The following is a 16,635-nucleotide window of genomic DNA, read 5'->3' as shown; positions in this document are numbered from 1 at the left end:
TAGAGAGACATTTGTGGTGAGGTTGAGGTGGGGTCAGCGAGGGGATAGCATGGAGCTGGCAAGAGGAAGACTCTGCTGATGATGGGAAGGAAGAAAGAGCAGCCAGAGACATGTGGAAAACCTCCAGGAGCAGCTGCCAGCTTCAGTTTGTTCCACCCAGGATGTTGGGAAGAGGCTGAGCATTGCTGCATCCCAACTCCTGCCTCCCTACCTCAAATCTGCTCTTCCCCTCCCCTTTCTCACCACCTCTGTCTTTGTTTAGTTGCTCTATTATTCTTCTCTTCCTTAACTCAGGAGTAGTCCCACCTGCCAGATCTTGAGCATCATCCCTCCTCATTCTGGAACTCTCTATGACAACCAGGCAGGGAAAGATGCAATCAGGCACTTTGTCACCCTGGTCCTGTGGTGTGATGTGCTTCAGGCTCTGACTCTGCCCTTCATCCCTTGGCAGAACCCCAGCCCATCCTAATTTTGCATCCACTTGGGCTCCTTCATCCCCATCCTTCCCTAGAGGGATTCAGTGGGGAGGTGCAGTCCTTGGTCAGCCTTTTTTTGGGAAGCACAGGGCACTCGGTGGGTCCTTCATGCCTCTCCTTCCCTGGAAGGATTCAGTGGGGAACTGCAGTCCTTGCTCAGCCCTTTTTGGGGAGCCCTGTTAAAATCTGCCTGGATTCACAGCTTGCTCTATTACAATGCTCCTAGTAAATGTCAGGAGACAGGCGTGGGAGGGAATCCATGGAGAAGGAAAGGGATGGAGAAGCAAAACTGCAGGGCTTGGTGCTGGCAGAGGGGCTGCAAAGGCACTGCTGGGCGTCCCCTGTGTCACTCGTGGCAGGGGGGGTGTGGGTGGAGATTGGGGGATGCTCGAAAGCAGAGGACACATCTGGGCTCTCCCAAGGGCTGCTTCCCTGTGGGATTGCTGGTCTCCCACCATGGCAAGGCACCCTCCAGCCATGCAGCGAGGGGAAGGGGGCTGTAAAGCTGGGCTTTAGTCCTGTTAAAAGCTCCTGGGCCCTACCAAGCGCCGGAGGTGAGAGCTGGGGGTGTTACGGATGCGGCGCCCGCCCCTCCGATCCCTGTGTTGGAACTCACATTAAAGATCAGGGCCACATGTCCATCATCAAACCCGGGGACATCAGGGTGGATGTTCTGGGTATTTCCAAGATAAAACAACAGGGAGGGAGGTGAGGGGGAGGGAAGGTTGGAGGAAAAAAAAAAAAAAATAGAAAAAAACTTTCAAGTCATTTTTGGAACTGAAACAGAAGGAGAACAAAAGAAACCACCCCAAAACAAAGCCAGGAAGGAGGAATGCGTTTGATTTTCAGAACTAGCTTTGGTTTTGCTACTTTGCTCTGTGCCTGGTGGGAATTTACCTCGGGAACATCCAGCTGGGACTGGTACCAGTTCCTCTGCACCAGGTTATTTTAGGGACATCGCTAAAAATACCTTATTTCTACCTGTTTTCTGAAAATCATGGGGCATGTTGTACTGTTCTCTGTCCCTGCTGGGATGTTTTTCACCCCAACCAGGGAGGTTTCATCCAAGGGGTGATGAAATCCTGTAAGCTCCAGGACGACCACAGCACAGGTCAAATATTTATTGAGGTTTTGCATCTTCCCCTATTTCTTCCCAAAAAAATCAAGCCTGGTAAGTACAAACAAGTCTGACATTGGCACTGGTTTGCTCTTCCCTCCCTCCTGTGTTCACCTACCTTGCACTCTAAATATTTAAAGCTGTATTCCTTGTTTTCCCATGGGGCAGATGTTGGGATCACTGAGAAAGGATGAGCTGGTCCAGGGGAAAATGATTTGAAGTAAGAGTGAAGTAGGTTTGCTTCTCCATTGGAAGGGTGGTTTGCCCTGATTGTATAATCTGATTTCATAATTATTTTCTCTTTCTGTTTCTGTCTGTCCCAGAGCTAAATCCTCAGGAAGAGCAGCTGGGACCAGTGCGAACCTCGGTGCCCCAGGGCTTGGGAATGGCCAGTCCTTGCAGGTAGACTAAAATCACCCGGGATTGCTTCCTGAGATAAAACTCACATTATTTTATCTTTCTGTGTTGGTTCTTCCTTAAATCCTGCTGCTCCTGCTCTGAAATTTGGCCCTGGCCCAGCTCTTGCAAAGGCTGAACCCCTCCTGCTGATGCCCTCCTTCTTCCCTGCACGCAGGGGGGCTCCCTGGCACCCCTGGGGGTGATTCTGAGCACCCAACTCAGCTCCACTACTCGTAAAAGTATTTCAAGAAATTTTTTGAGGGGCATAGCTGGTTTTTGGAATGGGGTTTTGGATTGAGAAGGCCTTTCTTACTCAAATTACAACCGAGGGTGGTGCCCACTGGACAAGCCAGGATGTCTCCACCAGCAGAGACAGCAACACTGATGATCCTCATCTCCTGAAGATGCCTCTGGGATGAAAAAAGTCTTGGGATACCTGTCCCACCCCCCTGCCACCTCACCTGGTCCTTCTTTTGGGAGAAGCGCTGGTGGCAGCCGTAGATGGCTGCGATGAGCAGCAGGGACCCGGCCAGGGTGATGATGGTGATGATCAGGGGGGTGCTGAACTCGTCGTTGATGGTCATGTCCTCCACCATTTTGTCAGAGGTGATGTTGACGATGCCAAGCTGCCACAGAAGGGACAGGTCAGGCTCCTGTGCCACCCACCTTTGGGGAACAGCCATGGGGTAGCTGTGCCGTGACCAGGGACCCACTTACCTCCTCTAACTTCTCCTTCTTCTCCTTCAGCCCCTTGAAGACTTCTTCAGAGTCCAAGCGAACTGGGGGAAGAAAGAGGCTTTAGTGAGCACAAGGTGTGGAAGGGATGTGCCACCATCCCCTGGAGGATGTGCCACCATCCTCTGGAGGAGGAGGATGGAGATGTGTGGGGATTAACCTAACCCTTGTAGGTGCTCCACAGCCAGACAAGGAGCCGGGATCTCTTCTGGAAGGGGGCAGCCCCAGAGCCCCCAGGCCCCACCATCCATCTCCAGTGGGTGATTTACAAGCAAGCCCAGTGAGGGGCCATACTTTGCTCCTCAAGGATTAGTCCCCAGTGCCTGGGTGCCTTCCCTGAGGATGGATGTGGAGTCTGGACCACCCATGCAACCCCTGCTCTGATGATGAGTAAGAGCAGGATGGAGCTCAGGCCTTCCTGTCCCTCATGCTAGGGCAGCAGGATGTCTCCATGTCCCCAGCACCCCAGTCCTAAAGCAATATTTGGGCACCCCCAGGCTGAGCTGGGTATTCCAACAGGGCTCTGTCATGGGCAAGAAGCTGCTTTCTGTGGTCTTTGGGGGAGGATTTGAACTGGGCACTTGATTTTAACCATCTGGGAGGGATTTTTCCTCCTGGAGACTGGTTCCTGCCTTGACTCAACATGGCAGAGGGATCTGGTGCATTCCTTGGGGCACAAAGCTCATTTCTGGAATTGTTGTACCTCTCCCAACCACTGGGATGGGGCAGCCACAGGAACAGAGTCCCTTGGCCAAGCTCTAGTAGACCTGAGGGCTCTGCCAAGCCTCCAGCTCTGGGGTCCCCAGTTCCAGTGCCACCCTGTCCCACTGCAGCAGGAGGGTGGGATCATACTCACAGTGCAGGACCACGCACACGGCCCAGCAGTGGGATTGGGGCTCGCAGGCCGTCAGCGTCACCGTGCACCTGTCCCTGCTGGTGTCGAACGTGTGCTGGGCCGTGGAGCAGAAGCTCTCAAAGAAGGTGGTGTCGTTGCTGGCAGCCTCCCACTCAGCCTGCAGTGACAGCGAGGGTCAGCAATGCTTCCCCACCAGGGACTGCCCAGGAACATCCTGCCCCATCGCCAGGGGTGCAGGATGTCGCATCCTTATAGAATGACCCCTTTAAGACTGGATGTGCCACTCAGTGCCACGGGCTGGTGTCGGGGTCTCCTCCCCCTGCCATGTAGCCCTGGGAGAGGGGCCCTGAGGGGACAGAGATGGCGTTTCCTGAGCCCCTGGTCAGCCTCGTTCCCCAGTGGTTGTTTTGTGTTCCCCTGCGCGGGCAAGGACCCTCGGTCTGGGGATTGTGAGAGTTCCTGGGCAGAGCCCCGCCCATGCAGCTGGAGAAATAAACATCTCTGAAACATCTATCAAGAATTGGTCCATATATATTTCTTTTCCACGGCCTCCTTGTTTGATACACGTGTTGCAGTATCCCCACTGTAACAAATGGTGGGGAATGTGAGCAGAATGATCCCTGATCCCTACAGCGACTGATTGTGAATAAATTCTAGAAACTGTGGATTCCTCTTCTTGCTTTTGTTTTGCTGTTCCATCTCTAAACTATGGAGGAACCATGGGAAGACTCTTGGCTTTCAGAGCCGCATATGGACATTTATCTTAAACTTGAAAAGATTCTTGAACAACGATTTGTAAATTTTAGCTTAATTCAAGCTCAAAAGGAACTGAAACACTTCCTGGCATGGTTGTTCAAGAACTTTTTCTATGTTTCTTGGGATTTAATTCTTACCAAAGACTTTTGGAAGACCGTTTGGACACAGTTAATTTTTGAGTCAAAATATATGCCGATGGGAGAATATTTTCGTGAATATTATTTAATTTCCGAGACTGTTGAGCAATGTCAGCTGTGTCCTGGCTCAGGGAAGCCTGCCTCAGGGACCGTGCGAGTCTGGTTGACAAGGTGGTATTGGGTCATAGGTTGGACTTGATGATCTCAGAGGTCGTTTCCAACCACACAGATTCTGTGATCTTCCCTCATCCCTTTGCACTGCCTGCCTGCCGCCAGCCCTCCCAGGGAACAGGAAAAGTTTAAAAGTAGTTTCTTTACAAGAAGCCGAGCTCTTGGCTGCCGTTCCTCACCAGGGCCCTGCACCAGCCTTATCTGTGAGCCGCAGCTTTTGGTGTTCCAGGAATAGCAGGTCCCTGAGGGAAGCGAGGCGGGGCTGGGGAGGCCAGGGGGCCACAGCAGGAGCAGGGCAGGGCTGTGCAGCCCCACAGTTCGCCCACAGGCATCTCCAGCCTTTCTACCCTCTGTCCCCACCAACACAGGTCCCTGTCCTGCCTAGAGCTTCCCCACAGCTCTGTAGGGAAGAGCAAGAGACAGTGTCTTGCTTTTGGATAGAATCGCAGAGTGAATCGCAGAGTGGTTCGGGTTAGAAGGGACCCAAAACATCATCCAGTTCCACCCCCTGCCATGGGCAGGGACACCTTCCATAGACCAGGTTGCTCCAAGCCCCATCCAACCTGACCTTGAACGCTTCAAGGGATGGGACAGCCACAGCTTCTCTGGGCAAATTGAAGCATCCCTGGAGAGATGGTAGAGTGGTGAATGGAGCCCACACTCCTTCTAAGGTGTTCCTGAAGTTCTTTGCTTGATGCTTCATAGCATCTGGGAGCTCAGCAGGGTAGAGGGGATCACCCTTCTCCATGCACAGGTCCTGATGTGTGGATGTGGCACTTGGGGACACGAGTTAGTGGTGGATTTGGCAGTGCTGGGTTAATGGTTGGACTTGATGATCTTAGAGGGCTTTTCCAATCTAAACGATTCCATGATTCTGTGCACAAGCCTGGCTCTCACAGGTCCTGTATGAGAGGTGCTGTATATACAGCTCCTGTGTGCACAAGTCCTTCGTGTGCAGATGCTCCTGTGTGTCAAAGTCCTCAATCCATGCTGAAATGAAGTACGTGGCTGGGAAAGGCTCTGCTCCTGCCTGCTGCATCACCCCAAACCCTCCCCTCGCATCCCAACAGCACCGGTGGCCGGCAGCACCCTGCTTGCTGCACTGCAAGGATGGGAGCTGCCCGGCCCGGGGACGCACCTAATCTCACCCCATCTTATCTAAATATTTGGGAAGCAGCAGTGGAGACAGGATGCACTTGCCAGGGCGGAAGGCCGGCCCCGGGTGCAGTTCCAGGGCGAGCTCAGCATCGTGAGGCCACTGTCCCTTGCCTGTCCTTTCGCTTTGCACCGGGAGAATTTCCCCGGGGCCCCTCTGTGGGGTTGTACCGTCCCTGGGAAAAGAGCTGGGTGGGGAGTCTGCCCCCAGCCCGGTGCCGGGACAGCTGGAGGGCAGCATTCCCTGGAAGGCTGGTTCCCAGCTGGACAGGGGCTGTAGCCTGGTGATGGCGGTGGTTTTATCACGTCTGGACGCTGGGTTGTGCTCCTACGCTTGGAATGTTGAGTGTTCAGTCCCTGGCTGTGCAGCAGTTGCCGCTTGGCAGAGGCAGGGAAAGCCTCTGCTGCCCCCCTGCATCCTCCTTCCCCAGGCTTTGCCGCAGCTCTGTTTTCCTCAGCCCTCAGTAACCTGTTTGTCCCTCTGCCATCCCATGGGGGGGGAAAAAAAGACCCTGTTTTTGGGTGGGGAGGGAAATGGGATGCGAGGCTAAAACCTCGCTGAGACCGCTTCACTGGCAGCTGGTGAGCAGTGCCTAAAGCCCTTCAGAGGGTGCACTGGAGGGACTGGCCCTTTCCAGGGCTGGAGAGGGGCAGGGTGAGGCCGCTGGGCAGGCAGGGATGCCCCTGGCAGCTCCCCCTCCGCCGCCGGAGCCGCTCGCATTCCTTGGCCGGAGTTGACAGGCGCTGCCGAGCAGCTCCGATCCGGTTCCCACACTGGCGGGGACCTAAAATCAACATCCCCGAATGAGGTAACAGCACTTGAGTCAACAAACCACCCCTGCCAGCTGCACGGGGTGAGGAGGGACCACGACCCTGCTCGGTGAGGGAGTCCCTCTGCCTGCTCCAGGGACTGTCCTGTGTCCCCAGAGCAGTGGGTGGCACACAGCAATTCCAGTGGGCTCGAGTGCTCCTGCTGTGGCTTTTGCACCTCCCACTGCAGCAGGTTCTGGTGCTCCCCAGTATCCGCTGACTCAGCTCCTTGGGCACATTTGTGTCCAGGTGGGGGACACGATGGAGGAGGAACCCTGGGAGAGGGACATGGGGTTGTGTGGCTCAACCACAGCTCAGGCTACACCAACCACCTCTGCCATCATCACTTCTTGCTTCACCTAACTTATTTTAGGGTTGGGATGAAGAGCAGAGCATCCATCCGTCCGTCCATCCATCCGTCCATCCATCCATCCATCCATCCATCCATCCATCCATCCATCCATCCACCCATCCCTTCCAAGGCAGGAGCAACCCAACTGAAAATGTATTTGTGAGCCAGACCTTGGGAGAAGTCATCCTATGGAACGTGAGGCATTGAGCTAATAAGACTTACTGAAAAAACTCATTAAGATCCTTCTGTAAGCAAAGGAAGGAGAAGTAGAAGGTGGGGGAACATGGACCAAACTGTTCAGCACTGCTTAAAGCATCATCTGAAGAGGAAGGATCCAGGGAACCAACCAGCCTGTGAAATGCCTACAGTCCACAAAGCAGTGCCAACTGTGTATTTGGCTTTTTTGGGGGATTTATGGCTTGAATTCCTTTTTTTTTCTGGAGAAAGTGAGGTGTGGTGGGGTGAAATGTCTGCAGTTCCTGGGTTCAGTCCCAACAGTTGCTGGTGTCCCCCTATTGTTGGTGCTGCCCCACCAGCCCAGCTGTGCACAGGGTGTGTGGCTCTGCAGTGTCCTCTCCCCTGCCCTGTGGGATTCAGACATGTCCCCCATCACTGGTTCCCCACGTTGCCCTTGATGTTTCCCTGGTTTCTTGCTGGATCTGAATTTTGAGTACAATGCCACCCCGACTCTGGCTTGTTCTCAGAGCAGGATTGGAGCTGTTTCTGGAACACTCCTCCTTATAGCACACACTTTCCTGTTTTCCCACGGGCTGTGAAACGCAAAGGATTTTTTCACTTTGCTGTCAGGATTTGGCTACAGACGTGTTTACCGGGCCTACAAAACAGGGAAACCAGATAGTGCCATTTCTCTGTTATCTGCTCAGCTTGGGAGGCACAAAATGGGCTGCAATTCTCAGGAATACGAGTGGAAAGTTAAGGGCGAGCGTGTGGGAGGCGCTTTGGCAGCCGAGGAGGGCAATGGGATGGGAGGATGCACCCTTGCAGCCCTGCAGCCTTTCTGTGGCTGTTTTGGGGCGTAATTGGCATTTTGTGCTAACAATGCTCTGGCTCGTTGTTACACCCAGAGGAATCAAAGGGAAACAGGGTGGGAGACTCCCTGGCTCGCCAGCTCCAACGCTCCACGGCCCTGGAGAGGGCACAGGGGAGTGGTGGATGATGCCAAGATGTGGTGTCTGCCCATCCCTCAGCTCACTGGTGCTTCCCAGCCTCACCATCCCTGCTTCCAAAAAGCCTCCCAGCACAGCTCCATGGGAAGGACAGCTCCAGACAGAGCATCCCAGTGCTCAGGAGGAGGGGGGAAGCTTTAAACACCAGCATGGTCCTAAGTACTTTTAGTCTCCAAAATTGGATTTTGTCCAATCTGATTGAATCTTTTTATATATTCAATACAAAATTCAATGAGAAGCTTTCCCAGCATGAACCTGCAACTGTGTCCAGACATTACATGGGGAAAGGAATGGTCTCAGGAGAGACTGTCCTGCTGGGGCTTCATGGAAATAAGGTCCCTCCTTGGAATCATCCTCAGCATTAAGGGCAGCATCACTATGGACATCACCACTTCGGCAGGCGTGTGGGCAAGGAGCACTCACACGCAGCAGCAGCCAGAGTCAGAAGGTGACAACAGGCAGCAGGCAGGTGCTTTCCCTCCTCCAGGAGAACAGTGGGTGATGTTGGGAGGTCCAAGCCCTTTCCAGGGCTGCCAGGCAGGGCCATTTCCCAGGGACAGGGAATTTCAAGAGCTGCTGTGCTGACAGTGTGTCTGAAGGGGTTTTGTGAACACAGTGTGGCTTCACTTCCCTTCCAACTCAGCTGATTCTGTTCACTTAGGACAGGACAGGGAGTGACAGGACAAAGGGGAATGGTTTTAAATTAAGAGGAGAGATTTAGATTAGATATTAGGAAGAAATTCTTTACTGTGAAGGTGGTGAGACACTGGAGCAGGTTGTCCAAAGGAGCTGTGGCTGCCCCATCCCTGGTAGTGTCCAAGGCCAGGCAGGACAGAGCTTGGAGCAACCTGGTCTAGTGGAAGGTGTCCCTGCCCATGGCACAGGCTGTGAGAAGGTCCCTGAAGTGCCAATTTTCCATTGCTTACACTGCCAGAAACCAGAGCATTATCATGCCAAAACCCACCCCTGAGCCCTGCCCACAATCACTCTGTCAGGACCTCGCCAGCCATTTACTGGTGTCTCTTCCTCTTTATCACCAACTTAAAACTTCTTCCTATTTGGAACTTATCAGTACAGTGCATCTTCACTACTGCAGGAAGCTCACAGCTTCCACAAGAACCATTCTGAATGTGGATATCCCTCAGGAACACCAGCAGACAGTGCCCACCCACCAGAAGGGGTCTTGGTGTGTGGTCATGGGTTGGGCTTGCCTGTCCCCAGACTTTCCACCACATTGTACTTCTCCTTGGTCTTGTAGAGGGTCTGAAACAAGTGAAATGGAGTTTTTTCCTCTCACTTTAGGGTTCTGTGAGAGCACTGAGGAGCACAGTGAGTCTCAAACTCTGGGCTCCTGTCCTCCCCAGTTGCTCTGCAGTTGGATGCCACCCTACCCCAGTGTGAGCTACAAGATCTCACAAAGTACACAATAACTGTGGAAGAACCCCTCATTTTTTTTCTTGAGTTTTGGCACAAAATTCCAGCCCCTCAATTTAGGCAAAAAGCTTTCCTGCTAGCTTTTGTATAGGGAAAGATTTACCTTTTAAAATTTCCCATTTATCTTTCTGTAAGAGCTGAGTGGGCTCAGCTGAGACTTCTACTTGAAGAAGACCACACCAGCCTCTTCTCCTCCTGCCATATCCCCCACTGGTGACACTGCTGAGCCTGGGTTTGCATTCGCCATTTTACACTGGTTGCATCTTTGATGAAATTTCCTCATTTCTGAGCATTTTCTCACATGCTCAGAGCACCAGAGGTTAAAAGCTGAACATCCAACAGCTGCTAATCCTCCATGGCAGTCAACAAGTTGGTACTTACACAGGTTCTGGGTTCCTTCAGATAAATGGTGGGCCCGGTATGTTGCACCCTGTCTTTACAGACGAGCTGGAAAGGCAGAAGAAAAGCAATTCTCAGTGGTGCACAAAGATTGGAAGGACAGCTGGTCACCAATCCAGCAGTCCATCATTTGTTTCCTGGGAAAAGAGCCTGACCCCCACCTGGCTGCACCCTCCTGTCAGGGAGTTGTGGAGAGGGAGAACGTCTCTCCTGAGCCTCCTTTTTTCCAGGCTGAGCCCCCCCAGATCCTTCAGCTGCTCCTGGTGCTCCAGACCCCTCCCCTGGACACGCTCCCCTTCACCTCCATCCCCATTGTCTCTTCTCTGGAAAACTGCAGGAGAAATGGATGGGAGTAAATGACCTCTTAAGGTCCTGTCCAACCCAAACAGTTCTGTGATTCTGCAACCTGGAATTACTTTCCTGGCAGATCTCTCTCTCTCTGACACAGAAACAGTGAGAAGAGCCGCAGGCTTCACGTGCACATGGGATGGCAGCTAAATTAGCCCCACTGCCAAGTGCCCTCCTTCGCATTCTGGTGCTGTTACCTTGTTTGAGGAAGAAATGTTGGGGTGCTGGTGGCCAGGACTGCAGCTGTCTGTCTGTTCCCTCGGGGCTGGGGCCGATGTCTGGGCACTGGCAGGGCTCTGGGAGGCACTGGTGGGTTTGGCTGATGCAGATCCAGCATCGTGGGTACTCTGGTCTGGCTCCCCAATATGCACCAAAAAACAAGCAGAGAGACACTGACACAGTATAGAGGATACAGCTGGCACAGCTCTGTTAGGGGTCAGCTCAAAATCAGTTTTTAGCTCTAGCCCTGCATCAAAGCTCGTTGTGTCAAGGGCTGGAGAGTCTTTAAGTTGTTTCTTTAATTTTTTTTTTTTTTAAATGAACTTTGATACGGAAAGAATATTATTACTGATTTTATTTTCTGTTGCTGAAACCCATCAGAGTGTTCTGGAAAGAGGAATCAAAGGCTATTGGATTGTTGTGTGTGGGTAGCTGGGCAATCACTTAGAAATATGGAGTGACCCTCATTTCACTTTATCTGGGATGTCTTCCAGGGAAATTTCCTCAACAGGGGCAGACCTGGCTCTCCAGGGCCTGCCACCCACCTCTGTTAGGAGGGGATGTAATGCCATAACCTCTGCTGACTGCACCTCCACGGAAAAATTCCAGGGTCCCAAGCTTAGAAGTGGTGCCTGGTTCTACAGGAGACAGCCTGGGGTGTCCTGCCTGATATTCCAGAAGGTCACAAGTCCCAAATCTGCCAGGCCCATGCAGGTGTCTCTGATACCTGAGGTCACCTCTGAAGACTTGGTTAAGGTCTGTAGCATCGTAGAATTATTTGTGCAGAGGAGTAGTGCAAGGAGCACAGCAGCCTCCTGCCTCCCCAGATCCCTTTGAAGGCAAGGACCCTCATCCCCAGCTTCCTAATTGATCCTTAAGTGGTGGCAAAGAGAATTAAAATGCCACAGGATGTTCACAGCCTGTTTGCTTCTGGGACTCCTGCCTCTTCCACAGCAAAGATGAGGGCTATTTCTCTCCCAGAAACATTCTGAGGGCTCCAGGAGAGAGTTCATTCCAAAGCCATCTGTTTCTCTTGCATTCTGTCAGCTATTTATTAAATATAAAGGGTTTTTTAGACCTCTTCAGGCTTAATGCTTGGGGTCAAATTTGAATTAACATAATTTTATATATCGTCCTTCACTGGAGAACAGTCCTGTGGAGCCGGAGGGGAAAGAAAGGTAAAAGAAATATCCTTCATGAAAATACCCATTTCACCTCATTCCTGCCCACACATGAAAACATGACTTGAGAGAAGACAGTGAAGATGGGCCTGCAATAAAACCTTGGCCCATTTAGTGATGCCAACAGCTGGGAGGCTGAATGGGGTGGAGATGGTTTTTGAGTGGCTTCTAATTACAGGTAACTGGAAATTGGGTCAAGAACATCATTTTCCAGGGGAAGATAATAAAGGGCTTCAGCGTGATCACAGCTTTTATTCAGAGCCACGTGAGCTGAACCCACAATCCCAGCCAAGTCTGGAAGGCTCCATGGAGCCCTGGCAGTCCCACAGGGTGATGACTTCTTTGTAAATGCCACCAGACAAAATGCTGGTTTGGGAGGCTAAACTGTGCCTCACCGGGACACTTAGGAACTAGCACGACTCTGTAAAGCTCCAGAGGTGGGAGAAAACACCTTAACAGTGTTCAGCAAGGTCCTAAACAGCATGTGGACACTCTTAGTGCTGCTTAGACAGCCGTGAGCAGCTAAAGCCCTCCCACAGCACTGATGAACGTCCTACCAAAGTCAGACTCCTTAGGGGTTGTAAACTCGGAGTTTAGCCACAAAATCTCCTTAGTCACCTAAAGCTCGTTTTCTGTGCATGCCCAGACAGCCTTCCCTCAGCTGTCAGCTGCACCAGGGATCCTCCATGGGCAGCATTCCGGGGGCTGTCAGGCTGCTTCCCCAGCTCTCCCGCGTCAGTCCCCAACCCATCGCCGCCGCTCCCGTTTGCCATCACTGGGGATCGAGTCGCTGCAGTTGATGGTGCTTCAGGCACCGTTTGGTCCATCCAAAAGCCAATGCCTGTGCTTTGCCAGTTGATTCATTCCTTGAATTTCACTGACTGCATTGACTCGACCCCCACCGAGGACAACAGGGACCTAAACGCCTGCTTGTCACACAGACAAGTGCGCTGGAAAGTCCTAAAATGACACAAGGTAGTGACAGCCCATCATGACAGGAGGTGTTTAGGGTAGCTGGAGGAAGAGACTACAAAAAAGCCTCCCCAGCACAAGAAACCAAGGTTCCTGTCTTCGGTTACCTGCCCCAGGAGCTGTTGTGGTGGCTGCCTCTCGGACTGTGTCTTTGCTGCCAGCTTGTGATGTCGGAGTGGTGGAGAGGGACGGGGATGTAATCAGAGGGATAACAGATGTGCCAGTGCTTCCAGGACTGGTGGAAGGGATTAGTCCCTGGACTGGAGAACTGGAAGAAGAAGGAGGCTGCTTGGTGGCACATGAGGAAGGAGAGACAGCACAATCCTTGGAGCTTTGGGAAGGGTCAGTCCTCGGCACTGTGGTGCTCACAGTGGTGTTGGACGAATGATCCAAAGGCTGTTTTCCCTGAGGCTGTGTGCTGGGAGAGGATGCGGTAGCAGTCCCTACGGCTCCTGGAGGACTGATGGCACCAGCAAGGACAGTCTTTGCAGTAGTGGTGGTCCCCAAGATTCCCGAACTGGCTGTAGTATTACTGGGCTGCTGGGAAGTAGTGGCGCTTGCAGCAGGGGCGGCTGTGGGGTTAGTGGCGTTGTGTGAAGAGCTGTCCTGCCCAGATGTGGGGGCTGATGTGGTGGTGGTGGTGTTAGCCAATGTGGTCCCTGATGCTGTGGGGGCGGTCCCTCTCACTGCAGTAGGTGACATTGCAGCGGGGGGCGATGACGTTCCCGCGTTGGTGGTATTGGTGGCGGTGCTTTGAGCAGTGGTTGTCGCAGCGATCTGAGTGGGTCCTTTGTCAGTCGTAGTGGTGGTGGTCGTTTGGGGTTGTTTGGTAGGTGACAATGCAGAGGTGGTTGGTGACATCCCTGTAGTGTTTGCAGGGGTAGTCCCTGTGATGGTTGTTGTGGTAATGCTTTGTCCTAGGCCCGAATCATCCTGAGACCTGACACCTGGGGAAAAATAAAAATGCCAAGGTAAACTCTGAACTAAGGAAACAGCCCTTGGTTTCCCATCAGAACAGGTATTTGTAGAAATAAACACTGGCATAAACCACGAGTCATTCACTCAGGGCTTGCCTCCTGCTCTCCAAAGTCGTATCAAATTCCACGTTCTGGTATCACTGTGTCCAGCAGGAAGGAGAGCAGAGGAGGACAAGAGGGGGAAGCCTGAGGAACCTCCAAATGTAGTCAAACTCACAGGACTTCAGAGCAAGAGCAGGAGGACAAGACCTGCTGGGTCTCAGGACAGAGGTCTCCCTCAGATGGGAGGTCCACCAGCTTCCATGCAGAGCTCTGCAAGTGGTTCCCAAAATAAAGTAGATCCAGCCCTTGTAAGGGGACAGCCAAGGGATGCACTGACTGCAATTGTCCCTCCCTGTTATAAAGGTCTCTCACGTCCCTGAAAGCGTAAGGTGACACAGAATCACAGAATCATTAAGGTTGGAAAAGACCTCCAAGATCATTAAGCCCAACCAATTACCTCACATTATCACACACAAAGAGATGTGCAGTTGGCTTCTGAAGAATACTTTAAACTTTCAAATAATGACCCTGTTTCTCAGTGGGGGATGCAGCTGAAGGACAACTCACCTGACAAGAGAGAACTCTCCCACTGCAGAGAGCTCTGCAATGTGCTGCAATGCCAAAATGGGGTATTTTCGCTGCTAAACCAGTATAAAAACCTGTGTCTATTCTTCTGTTTGTAATCACTGCAGGAGCTCCAGAATTGCCATGGAGAATTTCCCCAAATGGTGACCACCAGTTCTGGGCTCTTGCTCCAATTCACCCCAGGAAAAGTTTGACCACTTTTTCACCTTTCAGGAACCATGGGCTGCGTTGAGCCACTTTATCCGTGGATCCCTCTGCAGTCAAGGCAACAACCTGATTTGGGGAGAAGGTTCTTCCATTTGGGAACTGTGCAGAAGAAATGCCATTATTTTTTATTTCCCCATGAAGCACTAGTATATTATTTCCAACTCTCTAAAACAGGAGTCACACTTTCAAGGATTGATTTTTAGCCTAATGCTGCTCTCCAGAGATCTGCTTTGTTCCTCTGTGCTGGCACACAGGCAAAGTATCTTCTCTTACAGAGCCTGTCTATTGACACTGGTTGTGCATGGAAGATCTGATGAAAGGTCAAGTTTCTGGTGGGAAAATTTAACTCCACCATGTCAGGATCTGGCTTGAGAAGAGCCTGGGAAGTGGGATTTGGGATGAGGAGGCTGCAACAGGTTTGAGGTCCTGTGGGAGATGCCTGGGAACAGAGTGGGTTTGGAGAAGGCAGAGGAGCTACAGCTGGGCCTTGCATAGCCATCCAGAAAGTGAATGGAATGGAATGGAATGGAAATGAATGGAATAGAATATAGAATATTTCAGTTGGAAGGGACCTACACTGATCAGCTCATACAACTGTCTCACCATTTCAGGGGAATCACAGTACCATAGACTGATGTGGGTTGGAAGGGACCTTAAAGCTCATCTCATTCCAAACCCCTTGGGACACCTTCCACTATCCCAGGCTGCTCCATCCAGCCTGGCCTTGGACACTTCCAGGGATCCAGGGGCAGCCACAGCTGCTTTGGGCATCCTGTGCCAGGGCCTCCCCACCCTCTCAGCCAGGAATTCCTTCCCAATGTCCCATCTAACCCTGCTCTCTGTCACTTTAAAGTCATTCCCCCTTGTCCTGTCCCTCCATGCCCTTGTAAAAGTTCAGACCTCCTCCCAAAACACGGTTTCCCCACCAGCCACTGGGAGCAGCCACTCCTGGAAAGACAAGGTGTGAGTTTAACTGAAAGTAGCAGCATGAATTATTTTAGGAAACACTTGGCTTGCGAGAAAACATTTCCATTACATCTGCAGGAAAAGAGCTTTTGTGGAGATAAGTCATATTTCCTATAGGCTGACCACTGTCTGCAGGAGAAGAACAGGTAAGGAAGCAAAACACCATCACAGGGACCTGACAGATAAACCCCAGGTGCAGAAGATAAGAGAGGGTTTTATCTACCCACCTCCTTAGTTGTGTTATCAATTTGTGTGGCTTGAATTGTCGGCGATGGTTGTACCAAGCTGGGGAGAGCCCAGGCATGCAGTGAGCCACAAGATGGGTCTGTCCCATAAATAGGGTGTAAAAGTTTGACAAGGGGGTTGACAACAAAGGAGGCACAAAAAATCCCCTGAAGGTAGGACCAATAAAAGAGACATAAAGAAAGAAAGGGTTTGAAGGAAGGAAGGAGGAAATCCCCCACTGCTCTTGTTTCCTCTTCATGCCGCGGCCCCATCCCAGAGGGGCAGAAATTAAAGGCTCCAAAGAGAGGTCAAAAAGACAATTCAATTCAACTCAGTCCAAGAGAAAGGGATAGGACCATGGCTTGGCTCTACGCCAGTCCTGGTGGCCAGCTGGGACCACCCTGTGATCCAAGGAACCAGGATCCCTGCCCCAGCACTTCCCTGTCCCACCCCAGGGAGATAAAGCTAAGATTTTACCACTTTTAGCAAAAACTGAGGGCAAAAGCCCAAACCAAGGGGTTGTTCTGCTGATGGAGAGGTCTGGTGAGATCCTCCAGGCTTGTCCTGGTTGGGGTGGTAGCAGGGCGTCTTTTGGGGCACACACAGGGACACAGCCCAAAAAAAGAAACTGGGAGAAGAACCAAGACTCAAGTTGGCACCCAAAAATCTCACTGGTGTTTTGTCTTTCTGTATCTCTGCATCCACTCCTAGTGTTCCTCTCCACTAAGGTCAAGAGATGCTAAAAGATCCATTTATTCTTCCTCATTAAGCCAGGTCCAGTGATTTAAGTGGGATCAAGCATCATGGGCTGGACCCACAACACACCAGTGGAGAGAAGCTGCTGCTACAGCTGGGTGATGAGCAACAGCATCCATCCCCACACCCCTCCTGCAGGTTTTTGGGCACCTTTCTGTCAGCAAAATTTACCT

General features: G+C 51.9%; 1 protein-coding gene across 4 annotated transcripts in view; it reads right to left on the bottom strand.

Annotated features, from left to right (window-relative positions):
• Positions 1-16,635, bottom strand: part of PODXL (podocalyxin like) — a 45,075-nt gene that overhangs the window by 3,713 nt on the left and 24,727 nt on the right. For 2 of the 4 annotated variants that reach the window (XM_042052410.1, XM_042052417.1), the window contains exons 2-8: positions 12,812-13,651; positions 10,530-10,684; positions 9,967-10,032; positions 3,584-3,740; positions 2,710-2,771; positions 2,454-2,618; positions 1,093-1,149 (exon numbers count right to left, since the gene is read on the bottom strand). In XM_042052410.1, the coding sequence (XP_041908344.1) occupies positions 1,093-1,149; positions 2,454-2,618; positions 2,710-2,771; positions 3,584-3,740; positions 9,967-10,032; positions 10,530-10,684; positions 12,812-13,651 (1,502 nt within the window). The remainder of the gene's footprint in view (positions 1-1,092; positions 1,150-2,453; positions 2,619-2,709; positions 2,772-3,583; positions 3,741-9,966; positions 10,033-10,529; positions 10,685-12,811; positions 13,652-16,635) is intronic. The other 2 variants (XM_042052427.1, XM_042052437.1) reach the window with 1 other exon arrangement.

The sequence above is a fragment of the Corvus kubaryi genome, unplaced genomic scaffold (genome assembly GCF_017639235.1).
Source record: "Corvus kubaryi isolate FWS band 111438036 unplaced genomic scaffold, C.kubaryi_AGA036_p1.0 135, whole genome shotgun sequence".
NCBI lineage: Eukaryota > Metazoa > Chordata > Aves > Passeriformes > Corvidae > Corvus > Corvus kubaryi.
This window is presented reverse-complemented; position numbering and strand designations above follow the sequence as displayed.